The sequence below is a fragment of the Euleptes europaea genome, chromosome 4 (assembly GCF_029931775.1).
Source record: "Euleptes europaea isolate rEulEur1 chromosome 4, rEulEur1.hap1, whole genome shotgun sequence".
Taxonomy (NCBI): domain Eukaryota; kingdom Metazoa; phylum Chordata; class Lepidosauria; order Squamata; family Sphaerodactylidae; genus Euleptes; species Euleptes europaea.
This window is the reverse complement of record NC_079315.1, coordinates 123,318,307-123,330,804: the sequence shown is the minus strand read 5'-3', so window position 1 is coordinate 123,330,804 and position 12,498 is coordinate 123,318,307. Positions and strand designations below refer to the sequence as shown.

Sequence of the window (12,498 nt, the reverse complement as noted above, 5' to 3'; positions counted from 1 at the left end):
TGGATCCAGCCCGTTATTGGTGGATCAGGTGAACACCACGGCTAAGAGCACCTCCTTCTGTGTGTGTGTGTTAAGTGCCGTCAAGTCGCTTCCGACTCATGGTGACCCTATGAATGAGAGTCCTCCAAAATGTCCTATCTTTGACAGCCTTGCTCAGATCTTGCAAATTGAAGGCTGTGGCTTCCTTTATTGAGTCAATCCACCTCCTTCTAGTAACACCTTTTTGCTCCTAAGTTACCTCCTCTCCTGGACTCATCTGACCTGGCCACGCTGACCCATTCTGTTTTAACACCATCTATGAAGAGCTGCCGTTAAAGACAACTGGGGAGCTTCTGTCATGCAGCTGTGGTCTGCACTCGCTTAACCAGGACAAGTGGCTTCGAACATCTCACTCGTGCTCTGGGACATCTTCACTGGTTGCCCATTTAAGAGGCAGATGCTTACCTCCGCGGCCATAGACTATCCCTGGACACCACACCTTCCTGTATGAATCCACATGCCAGGTGCAGTCTTCCCAGAAGCTCCAGCTCAGGGTGCGTTCCTGGAAATCTCTGTGCTCCTCTTCCATGCAATCTCGGGACCTCAGTCAGGGGACCAATTTTATGGGATGGAGGCCCCAAGGAGGCAAGGAAGGGACTAGGGGGGGTCATGAGATATCTACTTTCACAGGGCCTTTAATTAAGGTGGGATGTTTCGTATTTGGTGGGATAGTCTGGAAATTAAGAATTAGGCCATGCATTTTTGATATGTTGTATATTTATTTATTTCATTCATACCCCGCCTTTCTCCCCAATGGCTTACATTATTCTTCTCTTCTCTATTTTATCATCACAAGCCTGTAAGGTAGGTTAGGCTGAGTACGACTAGCCCAAGGTCACTCAGCAAGCCTCCATGGCATGAGTGGGGATTTGAACCCAAGCCTCTCAGATACTAGACCGACACTCTTAACCACTACTCTACATTGGCTCTCAGCTGGGATACTTCATTTAGTTTGACTTATTTATGCACACAGGCCTGTTAACTGCCTTGAATCTTCTAAGAGAAGTGGGATAGAGACATTTAAATAAACTAAATTTTCACTATTCCTTTATTTAACAAGATGTAACAACAGCAAGACAGAGACGTGAGGGGCAAGCGCTCAAGCCCTTCAGTTCTGGGTCTGCTCCAGGACCCCCCTTCTCCTTGGGCTTCACACACCTTGTCCTCCCGTAAGAGTCCCCTGGATTCCAGGTGCATGAACAAGATCCGTCCTCCCTCAGTGAGCAGCACTTCTGCTTAACAGATTTCCTGAGGAGTCAAACAAGCCCCCCAAAGCAGCCTCTGCTCTAAAGCTGGAGGGTCAAGAGCAGCTGGGAGAAGAGGGAAGAGAAACCACATTCGGCCCACAATGCAAATCCCGACCAGCTGTCAAGGGCTGCTGCTGCTGATGATCTCTGGGGAAGGGGGAGGAACAGTCTGATGCCGGACAACACATTGTGTGGCCCCTTTCCAATCAAATTCATGAAACAACACAGTGGACTAGCAGCTTAGAAATCCACCCCCTGACAAACACACTAACAACTGAGCTCTCATGATACTCTTTTTCTTAAGAGGCTCCCATTTCAAAGGCTTGTGTTTGATGCAGATATTAGACTACATAATATGGGGGGAAATTGTAACAGATAAAGTGGACCATTTTCACATTAACAGTAAAGTTCAAGAGCTTGATTAAAATACATGATTGGAACAAAAACCCTCCTCACCAAAGCCAAGAGGCATCAGAATTTCCAGCAATTGTACACATCACGAATTCAAAATTGCCTTTTGACAAACGTGCAAAGAGCTTCAGAGTTCATTGTGTTGAAGACCTCTGGAGATTCTGCCCGACAAATCCTGCAGGTGCTTCTTGACCTGAAGAAGAGAAAGACCACAGGATCCACTCAGCGAACAGACATGGGGAGGGAGGCCGGCCCCACCACCCTGGCACGGCGGCCGGATCACCGCAGGAACGAGTCGCCACCTGAAGCCTGGAAGCAGCAGCACAAATGGGGAGCGGGAGGGGGGAGACTGGAAGCTGTGCTGGGCAGCCTCTCTGCCGTGCTCCACCACAGGGACTCCAGAGGGAAAGGGCTGCCCAGCAAGGGCACTAGAGAAGGCCACGGCACCGGCAGGCAGAACGCTAGAAGATCAGCAGAGCTGCCCTGCTGGATCAGACCAGGGAGGGCCCACTCCGTTCAGCCTCCTGTCTCACACAGTGGCCAGCCAGTTAAGTCTGATGGTCCAACAGGACACAGAGGCCGAGGCCTTCCCCTAATGTTGCCTTCTGGCACCAGGATTCAGAGGTTGACTGCTTCTGTTGCCATGGCTAGTAGCCACTGATAGGCCTTCCCTCCATGAATCTGTCCAACCCCCCCCCCTTTTAAAGCCATTAAAGTTGCTGGCCATGGCTACAGCTTCTGGCAGCAAATTCTGCATTCTAATCACTTGTTGAATAAAGTATTTCTTCTTGTCCACCCTGAATCTACTGCCCATCAGCTTCGTTGGATAACCTCGAGTTCTAGTATTGTGGTGGTGGTGGGGAGCTCTCGGTCCACTCCCTCTACCCCGTGCATAATTTTATAAGCTTCTAACATGTCCCCCCTCAATCGTCTTCTGTCAAAGTCTTCAGCCTTTCCTCATAGGGATGGTGCTCCAATCCCCTAATCATCTTGGTTGCCCTTTTCCGGACTTTCCCCAGCTCTGCAATGTCCTTTTTGAGATTCAGCAGCCAGATAAGCCGCACTGGACAAGGGCATCACCATCTTGGCCACCTGATTTTCAGTCCCTTTCCAAATAATCTCAGCTGGGAGTTTGCCCTCTTCTCTGCTTTTGCACAGCTGCTGGCCATTTTCACCCAGCCCTCCACCCAGCCCTCGGGCAGATGGGAGACAGGACCTGGGCCAGGAGGCCACGGCCAGTGTTCTTAAGGCTGTGATCCGGGCAGTGGTCAGCTCCGAGGGAGAAACAAGAGCATTCCTCATTTGGGGCATTTTTACCTCACCCTTTCTCTAACGAGCTTAGAGTGGCAAACGTGGTTCTTGCCTTCTCCACTGCAGCCTCCCAACAATCCTGAGAGGTAGGCTAGGCTGAGATTGGGTGACTGGTTCAAGGTCTCCCAGTGAGTTTCATGGCAAGTGGGGATTTGGACCTGATTTTTCCTGAACCGAGCTCAACACTAAACACTAACCCACAATGGGCCAGTGAAACCGATGGGCAGCAGACAGAGAACCAAGAGCACATGGGGCTTGTTCACACCACACAGTTATAAGGACAGCCATGAGCTCCGAGAACTCTGAAAAACTATGACTCAAAAGTGTGGAGGGGAGGCCCACCGAGGGCTCTTCACTGCCTGGCCTGTGTGCTCCTGCCCCGGGCCTTCTGGGGCACCCCCTCAGACACCGCAGGGTCTGGTCAAGGCTCCTCTGGCCCAGCAAGTCTGAGCCACATTCTCACGAGAAACACACATGCAGCGGAGCTAGAACAGACTGATTTCATTGCAGAGGAGGGGTTGTGAGAGCTTCCCTCAGGACTGGGGTGGCCTGCCTGCGTATGCACTCACCTTTCATTCATCCTGCGCATTCCCAGACAAGCAGACAGCCCCCCCCCCAGGTCCCACAGAAGGCTCAGCAGAGGGCAATGGAAAACCTCACACTGACCTTGTAGCCCAGCTCCTTGGTCTTGTCTTCGAGCAGAGCGTACTTCTCCTTGCTTCTGCTCAGGTGCTCCTTGTCGCCAGTCCCTTCCACGTGCTTCAGCTTCTCATGGGAAATCTCCAGCTGCTTCTGATAATGATGGTGCTTTTCCACTTTTGCTTCAAAATGTTTCAGTTCTTCCTAGGAGAGCAGATCGAGGAACACGTCAGGGTCAAACCCACATCGCAGCAGCATCGAGCAGCCATGGAGGACTCCTTTCACCCATGACCCTCAGAGGGGCACAGTCTGGACTCCTCCTCACTTGGCGGTGTGTGTGTGTGGTCTTTATTAGGCTAAATATCAATGCAGCTCAACTCACCCGAAGTGATCCGAGTTCCTGCTCTGTAAAATTGCCTAGTTTCGCCATATCCCACAAGTCAATCACTCTGGGCTCTTCAAATTCTGTAGGGACAAAGAAGGTGGACTTCTGTTGCCAAAGAGCAAATATGAATTTATTTATTACATTTATGCCCCACCTTTCTCCTCTATAGGAACCCCAAGTGGCTTATCATTGTCCTTCCCTCCATTTTATCCTCACAATAACCCTGTGAGGTAGGTCAGGCTGAAAGGGTGTGACTTTCCTGAAGTCACGCAGCAAGCAGAGTGGAGATTTGAACCTGGAGTCTCCCAGGTCCTAGACTGACACTAACCACGATGTCACACTGGGTCCCATACCTGGTCCAGGGTGACCGAGATTCATTCGTTTATTCCAGAAATTCAAGCCTTGCCTCACTACTATAAAAGCCCTCAAGGGCACTCATTAGTACAACTGGAGAAAATGCCCTCAAAATGTCCAAACATGCCCTCAAAATGCCCAACATGCCCTCAAGCAACTGAAGCTGGCAACACAGACACATGAGACAGCAGACAGCTGCAAGATAAACATCAGCAGTTAAAGCTGTTGAACTGAGGAGAGCCCAGAAAGAGTGTGTGGGGAGGAAGGGTCTCTGTCCACCATGCACCACCGAGCCAGCCAAGTCCTGCATTGGGTCTCAGCTGAGGGGTGGCTCTCATATTTGGTCTGGTGCGCAACGCCGGCATTTTGCAACCGGAGCAAAGGAGCAAAGGCCGAAAGATGGGAATGCGAATGACGGATTTGAAAGGCCACAGCTCTGGGAATGTTGGGGAAGGCCAGCCACACTCAGCCTGCCTGGGAGAAGCCCCTCAGAGTGAAAGGCTCCTTCCCCTCCCTGTGCTTGAGCTCCGGCCCCCGGCCCAATTGGCTGCCTCCCAGCCGCAGTAGTGGGCTTACGTGCGGGTGGGCCCTTGGCCCTCTTTGGTAGGCTAGCAGGGTCAGAAAAGTGGTGTTCCCATGGCTGGTTCACTGCGCCCCTTCCCTGCCTGGCACATGCAAGCACCTGCTTGCGGCCCTGGCATGCTACCAGCTGACCATGCTCCACACACCTCACACCTACACAGAAGACAACCTTGAAGCTGGCTAGGTCTGGACCAGGTCTCCTTCCACCATGCCTAGGGTCACAGAGGCCCACCGACTTCCCAAATGTAAATGTGAAGAGAAGGGCTGCAGCAAGGCGTCCAGAAGAGGAGCGGCTCACGTACCGCTGGTGGCGTCGTAGCCCTGGTGACTGACTCTGCGCAGCCGCTCAAAGCCCTGGTTGATGCTCTGGAGCTTCTCCTTCAGCTCTCGGTGCTTCTGATGCAAGAGTTCCTCCTTCAGCGCATCCTCTTCCAGAGGGTGAATCACATTTTTAGAAAGATCTGTCACCAAGAAGCATCAGCAAGTGAATGCAAAGCTAGAAACGTACAAGGGCCCACCAGCAACCGCATCCAGCGACTCCCACTTCTCAGCCTTCCTCTCACCTTATGCCCCTTAACTCCCTACGGAGACACGTTTGCAAAAAATGCCCCAGGGAAAATGACAAACATTCATCAGACTTAATGCCCAATGTTTACAAGGAGAAATGTGTGACCCCGAAAAATGTCTACATCACAGGATTTCTCTGAGAGGTGGCACTCCGCACCCACACACCCCGTTCTTCCCATGTCAACAGAATAAAGCAAGAAAGGGGGGAGGTCAAAACCATTCCTCTTGACATTCTGACCCCTCCCCTACCTTCAAGGGTGGCATGGGTTGTTCTGTACTCTTCCATTTTATTCCCAGAACAACCCCGTGAGGTAGGCTAGGCTGAAAATGCATGACTGGCCTAAGGTCACCTAGCCCCAATCCTGGGGACCTGAATCTGACCCTCTACTACTCAAGCCTGTCACTGTAACCATTACGCTATGTTACGCTGGCACCTCTACAGTCACACTGGGGACCACAGCACCCGGGATCCACCAAGAACTGCTGATTTCTCTTTGAAACTGGCACGGCTCCATGGGGTCAAGGCGGGGGGAAGGGGCAAATGGGTGCCAGGACTGTGGGCCACAGGGAATACCCTTCACAGCCCAATCAGCGGCTACCCCAGATAGACATGCTGCACATTGACTTATTATTGGGAGAAATGAAGCTCAAAAAACGGTGAAATTTAAAGGTGACCTCTGAGAGAATTCCTGTGGTCCACTGTGGCCCAATCAGATCTGCCAGACGTCCCCAGGGGAAGACCTCCGAGAGACCCCTTCCTTAGCCAGGCTTTTAAATGGACTTTTATCCTCCTCTTTCTCAACTGCGTTTTTATGGCCTGTATATCCAACTTGATGGCCATCTTAGGACCTGTGCTGAGATTTCTTTTTTGATGGTTCTGTTGTCTGTGTACGGGGGGAATAGTATTCTGTACTGTTATTTGGAAGTTAAATTGCTTTTTTTATTCAACAGTTAACCACCTTAAGCAGGTCTCTGGAAAGCTGGCATCAGGGGCAGACCAGGAAGCAAATCGTGCCATGACATTGCCCATGTGACTCAAGCAAGAGCCATGACCTTGAGGTGTTGGTCACTCCCTGCCTCCCCACCAACCACGCCCTCCCTGCTGCCCCAGCCCTCGAGTGCCGTTACCTTCGGTACGACTCACAGTCTCCAGCAAGAGATGGTAATCGTGGACTTTCTCCTTGTGGTGCCTGAACTCCCTCCGCAGTTTCTCCAGCTCCTCCTCGGAGAACTTGTTCGAGGCTTTGGCCTGCAAAGAAGACCCGTGGGTTAGGAGGAACAGCAGTCCAGCGACATGAGCAGCCCGAGCCCAGGGTTTTGCATGGCAGCCTCAAGAAACCGACTCTGCCTTCCCGATACACAGATCCGCACTTAGTTTATAGTTGGGTGGAATTAAGTCTGTGATTGGAAAGAGACCGACTCAAACACGGAATGCAGAAACTCCACTTGAACACCCAATCATCAAATGCCACATGCCACGTTAGGACTTCAGATACAACTACCAGGTACACTCTGCTTGTTTATGCCTTGGCCTTTGGGGGGAAGCAGAGTATTAGGAAGGGAAAAGTTTCTTTCCAGCCTGTGCAGAAAACCAGTAAACAGCAGCCACCGGCATGTAAAAGAAGGAACTTAAAATGGGAGCACAGCTCAGTGCAAGAACCAAGACCGGGAAAACAGCAGCCAGGCCATATGACGGGAGGCCTCCCCCCTCCCGCACTCCCCCTCCCACCTTGTTCCACAGCTTCTCCAGTCTAGGGTCATCCAGCACGTCGTTTTCCAGGCCATCCTTGATGTAGTTTGTGCCCCCAAGATGAGCGTCCTTTTTGCCATCCAGGCCATATTTAGCCATAATGACTGAAAAGGGGGAAATAAGCAACAGAAAGTTAGACGCCACGGCCCACCACTCTGCTCGCACAACTTTTCTCCAAAGGCTTTCTGGGTCTCTGTGGCAGACAGCAGCCCACCTGCAGAGACTGCTTTGGACCTACTGGGGAACCGTGCGAGTTCTCACATGCACAATAGCACCAACAAAAGTGCAAGCAGATGACACGCCAGGACGGCCCCCCATCTTGCTTAAAAACCTAAGTCCTTGCTTAAAAACCTTTTCTGCTGATCTCAGACATACCCCTGCCTCATCAGTAGAGGATGAAAGGCAGGCCTGCCTGTTTACCTGGGCTTTTGAGGGGTTTGAAACGGTGGGCATCTTTTAATGGGGGGAGGGGGATTTGGGGGCTTGCTATGTTATCTTTGGTTTTAGCTGTGGATGTTTATTGTAAGCCACCTTAAACCAAGAGGAAAGGTTTAAGTGTTTAAATAAATAAATTATATAATCGCCATGGCCTGTTAGCCAAAAGTTCTTGGGAAAGCTTGCTCGCTAGGGGCATGATCTTTACCGTGTAGGCTCCGCCTGAGCTTGGCTTCTTTTTCTCCATCTTCATCCAGCCCTTCTGCCTTCAGTTTTTTCCAGCTCAGCTCATCCTTCTCTTGAATCTTGAGGTCGCTGTGCAGCTCAGCCAGTTTCACAGCAGAGAGATGAAGCTGCTACGGCAAAGGAAAAGCCCCCTCAGCCACTCTGGGAATTCAGCGCCATTCAAGCCCTCTGAGCCTGTGCCTCAAAGCAAGCATAGCAAAGGCACGGAGCAATGAGCTGGGGAGAGCCTCAGCGGGGACTGCACCCGGAGAGGAGGGTGGGATGGCCAGAGGCAGCATCACCACAGGGTCTTGTCTTGCAATGCAATCGCTCAGATCCACAAATCTGCACAGTGATCAAATCTGCAAACATCTCTTTGGGGAGAGGGGAGTTACGTGGGGTTTCATTTTGTATCTTTTAAACTGTGTGTATGTATGTGTGTTTCTTTTTTAATTCAGATTTTAAGTCATCTTGAGCCATAAGGAAAAAATAGGATATAAATAGTGTATTGAACAAACAAACGTCTAGTGTAGCATTGTGGCTAAATCCACACTTGCCTAGAAGTGCAACCCATCTCTCAGCCCAGCCCCACCTGTTAGAGCATATGGAAGAACCACAAACTCCCTGGTGGAAGGGCAGAAGAACAAGGTACCGATGGCCATATATATATTATATAAACACATACATATAGTCACAGCTAACTTATGGCGACCCCTCGTAGAGTTTTCAAGGTAAGAGACTAACGGAGGTGGTTGGCCATTGCCTGCCTCTGTGTACACGCTGGACTTCCTTGGTGGTCTCCCATCCAAACACAAACCAAGGGAGACCCTGCTTAGCTTCTGAGATCGGGCTAGTCTGGGCTATACAGGTCAAGACTTTTTACATATTATGTTATTTTAACTGTAAGCTGCCTTGAGTAGGACGCTGAAGAGGCAGCATAGGAATAGCCAGAATCAGTGAACCCTCCTCACTTCCGGTGTCGTTTTCCCCTTCTCTCCCAGCCTGTTTGGATCAGCATAGCAACAAGCAAGGTTTCTACTACGTTTGTTCTTCAACAGCACAAGTGGCTTTTTCCAGATCAGCAATTAATGCCTATTTCTCACATGCACACAGCTTATCTGTCATATGATCTCCACAGGAACACAAGACCAATGGCCGAGGCCCCATTGTCCCAGCGACTGACTGATGGTTGCTCCAGGACTGCTTCCCAGTGTCACAAAATCTCAGCGCCCCTTCCCCAGCTGGGCATTCCACACAGGCACACCCTCAGTGCCACCCATTCCAAACCAAGAAGGTCTTCCACCTCAAGGGTGAACAGTAAAAATGTAACATGGACCGTTGGCTGCCCCACAGGGACCGGCGGCACAGCTCAACAGGCGAGGAAAAATCAGGAAGTTGGGACTATGACAAAACCTCTTACAGAGTTTGCCAAAAGCTTCCCTTTTCCCTCCACTTCCAGATGGCCCTGGCAGCCAAGAGGGTGGTGTAAGAGCAGAACGAGCTGGACTTCTCTTGTTGGTGCCTCCCAAAGGCAAGCCTACAGCATTAACCAGACTTCTCCTTCAGCGTCTTAAAACACGGGCGTGAGCATCTATGCACACGAGGCATGGTGGCTCATGCTTCACACTGGCCTCTGGCACCACACAGGGTCAGGCTGACAGGCACATGGTAGTCAATGGCTCAACAACATCCCTGATGGAGGGGAGGGGAGGTCGGGGCTCTTTCTATGGCCAGCTCATATTCCCTCGCTCTATTTTGTCTTGGACTTCTCCCCATCATAACTCTTCTGCATATACCACTGCATGTTGGCCCTGTGGCTCATGTGTGCATGCATCTTGCTTAGATGGGGCCATCACGCAACATCACATCCACCAGACATCTGAGCAGCCGGCAAAATGAGAAAGAAAGGCCTGATGGAACCACCTCAGGGGACCCGCTCCAAAGTCCAGCAGGCAACAGGATTAGTGTGGCCAGCAATGAGTGAAACCCTGTTAATATTAACATCTCTGGCAATTTAAACTTTAACGTTTGGTCACGTTACAGGATAACATCAGCCAACGACACTGTAGGTCTCCGGTCAGGAACGATCACCATGCAATCTTAGGCCGACCTCTGCATTCAAAATTAAGGCACTTTGACTGCCAGGAGGGAGTGGGTTCCAAGTCCACCTGCCGCTTTCCAACTCTGCATCTTGGGGCACAGAGCATATGCCCCATCCACCTGGACATCACGTTACCAGGGCAAGGGCCAAAGGCTGCAGGACAACTGCACACGGCAGGGGAAGGAGGGGCGCACCCATGGCAATGGGGCTGCTGAGGAGGTGATGGCGAGCGAAGCACTGTGGATCAGTTGCTGTAACAACCCACTTGTCTTCAGGAGTTGCCCAAATGGGTGTGGCCCACATCACACGGTGGTGGCAAAGTCGGTTACCAACCTCCAGGAGGGCATAAAGTTCTCCTGAAGTTACAACTAGCAATGCCAAACCGTGGCCCAGCAGCCCCTGGAGCTGTGGCGGGGGAATCAGTGTCGGGCGCCATGCAGACGTCACAGCCAATCAAAAACCCAGATGCGACAACAGTGCATTGTTCAATGCTGTAGAAACTCTAGGCATTACCATAGAGTAGCTAGCTGGTCAGCTTCTTATTCTTAGGGCGCCAGCCTTTTAGGTACTTACATTTTTAATGGTTTATATTGACATGTATTGGTTTTATGGTTGTATTTATAATGTATGTGCACGTGCTATTGTTAGCCGCCCTGAGCCGAACTTAGTTCGGAAAGGGTGGGATATAAATCAAATAAAGTAAACTAAACTAAAGTCTGACGTCCAGGCTTTAGCACGCTGTTAGCACCCCGCCCGCCCGCAGGCACGTTCAGGCCCGAAATGCAAGGCTGGCGGTGTTGGGGGGGGGGGCGGGGGAGAGGGAGCCTTCCCCAGGGAGCCGCCCACCCGCTGCGGGCACCTGGCGAGCCCGGTCTCAAGGGAGGGCCGCAGCCCCCGCAGGGCACCGCCGGGCTTCGGGGGGCGGGGGCTGCCCATCGCGCGGGCACACACACACACACACACCCAACCGCCAGGGATTTCCCAAGACAGGGTCGGCCCCCCAGGGACGCGACACGTGTTGGCTGCGTTCAGGCGGGGCACACCCCGGACCAGCTAGCTGGCTGCCCCCCTCCCCCCCGGCGGCCGGGGGAACTCCCCGCCACGGGCCGGCGCCTCACCCGGTTGGCCTTCTGCCAGAGCTGCTCGAGCTTGACCAGGCGGAACTCGGCGGGGGGGGCCTCGTTGGCCGCGCGCGAGTAGCGGCCCGCCTCCTGGGCGGCGGCGGCGGCGGAGCTGAGGGCCGGCGGCGGCAGCACCAGCAGCGGCGGCAGCAGCAGCAGCAGCAGGGCCCCGAGCGGCGCAGGCAGGAGCGGCGGCCGCATCGCGACTCCCTCGCAGGCCCACCAGCCGGTGGCGCCCAGCATGCACCGCGCGCAGAGCAGGCGCCCTACGATGACGCGCCAGCGGTCGCCACGACAACAGTACCACTCGTGGGAGCGCCTGCGGTTGGCCGGCCGTCGCCTCGGCTACAGATCCCGCCCCCGGCGCCTAGAATCGCTCTCTGCGATCTGCCGGGGCTCCTACCTTGTCCCCATTGGCCGCGAGTGGCCGGGGCCGCCTTTCCGTCGCCTAGGCAACCCGGCGACGCAAGGGAGGGACACGCCCCTCCTCCCGCTCTCTTCTTCCCAGCCCCCCCCCCCACATGAGAGCGCCAGCGGGGAGGCGGAAGCGGCTGTCCCTGAAGCGCTAATTCTTTCCTTGCGGGGAGTTTTTCTGGGGGCCGCTTTCAAGCCTGGTACCCCCACCTGCCCGGAAGGGGGCGCCCTTCCAGGCCAGCTTTGGGCATCCCCCACCCCACCCCCACCACTGACATGTAGTTGCAACTGAGCCCCAATCCCTGGAGGTCGGTTTCCCAGTGGAGGGAAGTGGCAGCTTCAGAGGGTGGACTCCATGGTATACCATAGAGTCCAGAGAGGCCATGGAAGTCCTACTGTGACATCACATCCGCGCTGAGCTCCCCCCACTCACAATCAGCCCCCAGATCTCCAGGGATTTCCCTATTTGGAACTGGTGAGCCTGGCCACTGTCCTTGCAGCTAAAATGGCAGAAGCCGGGCAGCGTAAGAACCACTTGGGTTGGCAAGGGTGGCGCTTGGCCCGCTGGTCAAGTTCCGACCACCCTTTGGGGGCCTTGTGCGGCTGCTTCTCCCCTCTCCGGCCTTCGGGCAGCAGGAGGGGAAGGCCGGCCGCCACAGGGCCCACCCTCCAAAGCAGCCACTTTCTCCACGGGAAACGAGCTCCGTCACCTGGAGAGCAGGGCCTGGAGACAGAGGTGTTGGGGTTTTTCAATATGTTTTTGGTTAAAAGTATAGATTTTTTGACAAACTTCAGCATAGATTTGAATTAATTTTTTGAATTTTCCTGAATTCATTAAGAGGCTGGTTGGGAAATGTGAATGGATGGGAAAGGGCCAGAGAGACACACAGTGGCAGTCAGCAGAAATCAGCCGCTTG

The 12,498-nt window shown here is 53.1% G+C and overlaps 1 protein-coding gene across 1 annotated transcript; it reads right to left on the bottom strand.

The window, feature by feature from the left end:
* Window positions 1–1,814: 1,814 nt before the first annotated feature.
* LRPAP1 (LDL receptor related protein associated protein 1) lies at window positions 1,815–11,368 on the bottom strand. The gene is made up of 8 exons (XM_056849104.1): window positions 11,165–11,368; window positions 7,929–8,073; window positions 7,265–7,389; window positions 6,664–6,784; window positions 5,271–5,429; window positions 4,030–4,112; window positions 3,675–3,851; window positions 1,815–1,890 (listed from the first exon to the last, which is right to left on the bottom strand). Exons 1-8 carry the CDS (start codon window positions 11,366–11,368, stop codon window positions 1,825–1,827), a joined length of 1,080 nt encoding a protein of 359 aa, XP_056705082.1. The 3' UTR covers window positions 1,815–1,824.
* Between the last annotated feature and the right edge of the window lie 1,130 nt (window positions 11,369–12,498).

Bases quoted from the DNA above. Each gene is read 5' to 3' on its own strand.
- LRPAP1 (XM_056849104.1), bottom strand. From the start codon at position 11,368: ATGCGGCCGCCGCTCCTGCCTGCGCCGCTCGGGGCCCTGCTGCTGCTG. The intron at 7,390-7,928 runs GTAAAGATCATG...CCCCCTTTTCAG, and splicing joins GCTCAGGCGGAGCCTACACG to TCATTATGGCTAAATATGGC. The intron at 3,852-4,029 runs GTGAGTTGAGCT...CTGCTCTCCTAG, and splicing joins AGGAACTCGGATCACTTCGG to GAAGAACTGAAACATTTTGA.